At 45.0% G+C, this 6,000-nt stretch overlaps 1 protein-coding gene across 1 annotated transcript in view; it reads right to left on the bottom strand.

Moving 5' to 3' along the window:
* snapc2 (small nuclear RNA activating complex, polypeptide 2) overlaps positions 1 to 6,000 on the bottom strand; it is a 58,561-nt gene that overhangs the window by 26,869 nt on the left and 25,692 nt on the right. The window contains exon 4 of the mRNA XM_059974922.1: positions 1,252 to 1,320. Coding sequence (XP_059830905.1) covers positions 1,252 to 1,320 — 69 coding nt within the window. The remainder of the gene's footprint in view (positions 1 to 1,251; positions 1,321 to 6,000) is intronic.

Here is a 6,000-nt window from a genome sequence, read left to right as displayed (position 1 = left end):
CCCACTCTACTTTCTGTAACTCATGACTGTGTAGTTAGATTCTGCTCTAACACATTCTACATGTTTACAGATGATACCATTATAGTAGGTCATCGCTCAAATAATGAGACAAAAAAGGAGATTGAGTTTAGTGACGTGGTGTCATAATAACAATCTTTCACTCAATGTCAACAAAAGCTGGTCATTGACTTCAGGAAGGTGGTCGGTGTACATGCTTCTGTCTACATCAATGGACATGAGTGTCAGAAGGTTGAGAACTTCCAGTTCCTAGGAGAGAACATCACCTATATCCTATCCTGGTTTAACACATCAATATCATGGCGAAGAAAGCTCACCAACATTGCTACTTCCTCAGGATGCTAAAGAGTTGTCTCCATCGACTCTAACCAATATTTATCAATGCACCACACAGAAAGCCTTCTATCTGAATGCATAATAGCTTGAACGGCAACTGCAGTGACAAAGAACTGCTCAGAATTGTGCTGAGCTGTATTCACATTGTGCACCAACCTCCCTTCTAAGAATGCTGTCTGTACTTCTTGCTGCCTCAATAAAGCAGCCAACATAATCAAAGACCCCATCTACACCAGAAGTTCTCTCTTCTCCCCTCTCCTATTGGGCAGAAGATACAAAAGCCTGAACGCACATATGACTAGGCTGAAGGACAACTTCTATCCCGCTGTCAGATTCTTGAATGGTCTTGTGTACGATTAGGTGGACTTTTGACCACACAATCTATCTTGTTATGATCTTGCACGTTATTGTTTGCCTGCACTGCCCTTTCTCAGTAGCTGTTACACTTTATTCTGCATTCTTATTGTTTTGGATGGTTCTACTTCAATGCACTGTAATGACTGGTTCTGTAAGAACTGTAAGCAAGGTAAACTTTGCATTGTATCTTGGTACATGTCATCATATTGAGCCAATTCCACTTCCACAATGCTGTCACAGTCCCCAGTGGTCTGCCCGCCCAAAGCACACCATCAGTCTCCAACTCTGTCTGTCCCGTACACACGTTGGCCTGTCGGCCTGTCCCCCACAGTCGTCAGCAGTCTCCCTGTCTTTCACACACCGACTCAGTTCCCACACACTGTCTCATTTCCCAGCTGTCTGCCCGTCCCCCCACACCATAGTCTGTAGGGGTCTACCTGCCCCATGTGGTGGCACAGTCCCCAGATGTCTGTCTAACCCATACACAGCAGTTCTCAAATGTCCGCCTCTCCCATGCACCATAGCGACAGGGTCACGTACCTGGCAGACCGTGTTTGAGATCACTTTGTCCAATGTGCCCGTCACTGCTTCTGCCAATTCTGTCCAGATCTGAAAGAGACAATCACACCATCAACCTGATTGCTATGGGAACATTCAACCTCAAACCATGGGGCCACCACACTGATATTGACATTCAACGACTTCAGCTCACTCACAAGCCTTCCTGACCTTGGCCTCCACAATCCAGCAGACTACTACGCCATGGAATGAAGGGGAGGGGTGCAGAACAATCCTACCACTCCCTGGAAAGGTTCACCTCTACAGAACAGTGTAACATCAAGGTCACCTGCCCTGGTCCTGTGATTGCCGAGCAGAGAAGGGTGTGGTGGGGAGATGACTTACTTAGGTGAGGTACATATAGAGGTGGTTGTCCATTGTGTCTGCCAATGACAGGAAACCCGTGCAGGAGAGTTTTATAAGTTGGAAAAGCTGGGGCATTGGGGCAGTTCCACTCCCTCATCCTCCGAAGTCCGCGTCCAGTGGTACGAGTAGTCACAATTGGGATCTTCCCTGGTTACAGTGGGTGATCACAACCTCAACTGTGCCTTGCCATGTCCTTCGCTCTCCACGGAGCGTAACAAAACTGGCCATTGGATCTCACTGAGGATCCCATCCACCCTGTCCACCAGAGCTGACTTTGCATGAGGCCAACTGGCTACCCTCACCTGGTTTAGCCCATCTGTCAAAGCTGTGTACTGGGCTGTGGCTGCTATCACAAGCAAACAGCTACTTGGAGCTACAGGTGACAACTGGGTGGCAGGTGGCTCATACATTTGGTCCTGTTGTGTTGTACATACAGTGAAACTCCGGTAACGCTGGCAAACATGAGACTTTGGAGGTGCTGGACTGTCAGACTTGCTGGAAAATTGGATGTTCTTCTATTAATACCTCACACATTTTAATCAATTGTTTTGGAAATAAATAGTAGTAATAAATAATTGCAATAATGAAAATATTCATTAACAGAGTAATAAATAATTCTCCAGTGGAGCAGGTGGATTCATTTTTAAATTGAAAGGAGCACAGAGCTCTAATGAGTTTAGAGAGCATTGGAAAAGGGGCTCCAGTGAGTTTAGAGTTGGTAAACAGAACCGGGATAGTTAGATTCCAATTCATCAGATTTTTCAGAAACAAAGCAATTGGAGTTCTAGTGATCAGCTAGAAACAAAGTGGTAGCAGAACCCATATCACTGTGTGATTTAATGTCCTTCAGAAAAGGGTGGGTGAAGAACTTACAGCAAGAAAGAATATTGATCTCTTCTTTGTCGAAACACAATAGCAATGCAGATGCTGCAAAGCTGATGAGAACAGCTCCGATGGGAAGAGGAACACTGTCAGCACTCCATATTTGTTGAGAGAGGAGTCAACGGACTTTAGCAAAGCTTTTCACGAGAAGTCAATGAAAGGTACACAGAAGTGTGGATTTGGACCCAAATTGCCAGCAACTGGAGCTGAGGCAACTTTGATTAACTATAAAGGCAAGGGCTCAGTGCTGTCCTACGAATTTCATGATCTACATCAGGCCAACTCACACACATACATTACAATTCAGACCAGTGCTCAAAGGATTACACTATACCAGGACAGACGTGGCTTTCAGTGCACAACAACCTCTGTAAATATGTTTCAGGCTGAGAGCAGCAGGCCTGTGACATCCATCACAAGGCTCCCACAAAACAGCATTGCAAGCAGACACGGTGGTGAGGGATTGTGGCACACTGCACTTCATCAATCAGGGCAGCTGAGATGTTATGCTGCAGTTGTGCAAGAGATTGGTGAAGTTGCATTTGGCATTCTGCGTTCAGTTTTGGTCAAATGTTACAGGAACATATTTCCTGACCTGCACAGCAGATTTACAAGAATGTTGTAGAGGTTGAGCAGGTTGGAACTTCTTTCATTGAGGCGTAGGAGAATGTGTGTGATCTTACAGATGTGCATAAAATTATGAGGGTCACAGACAGGGTGATTGAACAGTCTTTTTCCCCAGAGGTGGAAATCAGAATTTAAGATAGGTTTAAGGTAGGTTTAAGATAAAACAAAAGAGATATTTAAAAGGGCAACATTTTCCACTATGGGAGCAGTTGGTACAGGGAATGTAACACTTACCCAACAGGCTGGTATATGTCTAGGGGAAAAGGAGATCCAGCCACTCACCAACACCACCTCCCGTTTACGCAGGTGCTGTGAGAATCAAGTTTATGCCGCACGTACACACACAATACCAAATTCACACCAGATACCGTTATGGAATACACTTTAAAGATTTTACTAAAACTAAAAGAGTACTATGCAATACAGTATATATGAGGGAAAAGAAAATAAAGTAAAAGGCGCCAACTTATCAAACAGAGTTCAGTCAGTTTAGTGCACATCATTGGAGCTCAACTATCAAACCATTCGACCCCTCGTCACTTTCCTCCGACCTCCACGTCCTTGCACCTGGGACCACCTGGTACAGTGCACGTCCACCTTCCTTGGCGTCTCCTTCCCGCCTCCCCTCAAAAGACTGCGAAACCCCCCAAGCTCCCAGCCTCACAAGACAAAATAACATTCCCCGTTGGTTAAAAAATGAATACAATCCCCATATCAGCATGTCCAAAGCTAAACAACTGCAAGAGAAAACACTTAACAAACATAAAAGCATTCCTACTCTAGCAAACCAAAGAAGCCATTTTGATTAACATACACAGTACATTCTACAGGAATAAGCTGCCAAAGGAAGTGGCTGAGGCAGGTGCATTAAGAACGCTTACAAGGAACTTGGACAGCTACATAGAAAAGAAAAGTTTAGAGGGGTATGGACCAAATGGAATTATCTAGGATGGGAACATTGGTCGACAAGGACCATTTGGGCAGAAAGGTTGTTTTCCTCCTGTATGATTCTATGACTAGCATAAAGCGAACACTGCATGCAACACTTTGACACCAAGTTGAGTAATCTTTGTGTACCACATGTGGGGTACCTATAGCTTTCTTGGAGAGTGCAATGCCCTGGGTTACATAAGCGATATTGTATTGTGATAAAGATCAAGTTGTTCCACACAAGCATTTATAATGACAGTGATATCGAATTTGATGAAATGCCTGTGCTAAAACAAAGCAAGATTTCAAACAACCGAAATTCTGAGTTTGTTATGTAAGGTAGCAAAGCTGAGCATCTCCACAAAGCAACTTGAGATGTCGCCACAAAATAAATCATCATTACCTTTGCATTTCAGTACCCTCCCGTATCAGGAGGAAGGGCAACCGACATAAAGCCCTGCCAATATGCTAACGCAGTGAAGGCAGACAGAAACTAGCTCTGTCATCTCATTGAAACTGATTCACCCTGATCACCTACACATTGATGGCAAATCTGATAATCAGCTGCTGAAGTGGCTGCTAATTTCAGTGATAATGATAAACCTCAGTAAGTTCAGCAAATTCCAATGGAAATCAATGAAGCTGAGGTTACCACACACCCCAGAGATACTGATGCAAAATAACTTCAGATTCTGCCAGCATCAGCCTTGGTAGAGTAACCACAGCCAGCGATACTTGCTTAATGTGTTCTGCAGATTTAAATGGAACAGAAGAAAACTGTGGGGTGAAAAGGGAGTGGCCACAGATGTGGAGGAGGCCATATCGGGATGAATAGACGAGGGAATCGCGGAGGGAGTGATCCCTGTAGAAAGCTGAAGGGGAAATGGGTGGAGGAAAAAGTATGTTTAGTGGTAGGATCCCTTTGGAGATGGCAAGGAGTTGAGGAGGATGATGTGATGTCCAGAAGTTGCAAGTTTGTCACCGTGCCCTGCCAGACTAACCACAGAAATCTCATGTGCAAACCCTTGAGCTGTTTGATGTGTTTCCTGTAAAGCATCCAAGTATCACAGCCACACAAAAGCAGAATGCAACTGTAGTGTGCACTTTGATCTTGCATGTCTTTGGCTCATCAAAAGTAACAAAGCGACCATGTCCAATCACTGAGAGGGAGTACGAGAAGAGATACATTTTCACTTCAGTTTGCACTCAAGATTCAAAAGGCAGCACTTTGCTGCATTTTTTCAGAGTTAAACTGTGACCAATCACTGAGTGGGATTCGTTAGAAAGGGCAAATGACAATAAGGCAGATACGAGTGGAGCGGTCATTGTTGTGAGTGGGCCAGTGTTGGAGTGGCTTTAGCAATCAGGCTTGGGCGCAGTAAGTATCTGATAAGTTTCTCTTTTACAGTGAGTGCAGTGAGAATGGCTCCAGGGGCAGCGTTTTGTTCAATGTGTGAGATGTGGTAATTCTCAGAGACCTCCAACCTCCCGGATGACCACATCTGCACCAGGATCACTGACCTCCAGCTTCTCAGAGAACGTATCAAGGAACTGGAACTGCAGCTCGATGACTATCAGCTCATATGGGAGAATGAGGAGGTGATGAATAGGACCTATATGGTGGTAGTCACTCTTGGTTGCAAGAGGCAGGTAACTAGGTGAGTGCCAGGAGGAAGGAAGGGAAACTGGCAGTCAGTGCCAAGTACCTCTGGGGCCATTCCCCTCAATAATAAGTATTCCACTTCCGGCATTATTTAAGGAGACAACCTAGCAGGAGGGAGTTGCAGTAACCAGCTCCCTGGCACAGACCGTAAAACAAAAGAGCATAATTGGGCCATTCAGCCCATCGAGTCTACTCCACCATTCCATCATGGCTGATCCCAGATCCCACTCAACCCCATACACCTGCCTTCTCGCCATAACCTT

Source organism: Hypanus sabinus, chromosome 7, assembly GCF_030144855.1.
Source record: "Hypanus sabinus isolate sHypSab1 chromosome 7, sHypSab1.hap1, whole genome shotgun sequence".
Classification (NCBI taxonomy): domain Eukaryota; kingdom Metazoa; phylum Chordata; class Chondrichthyes; order Myliobatiformes; family Dasyatidae; genus Hypanus; species Hypanus sabinus.
The sequence above is the reverse complement of the archived record's forward strand: the minus strand, read 5'-3'. Positions and strand labels throughout refer to the sequence as shown.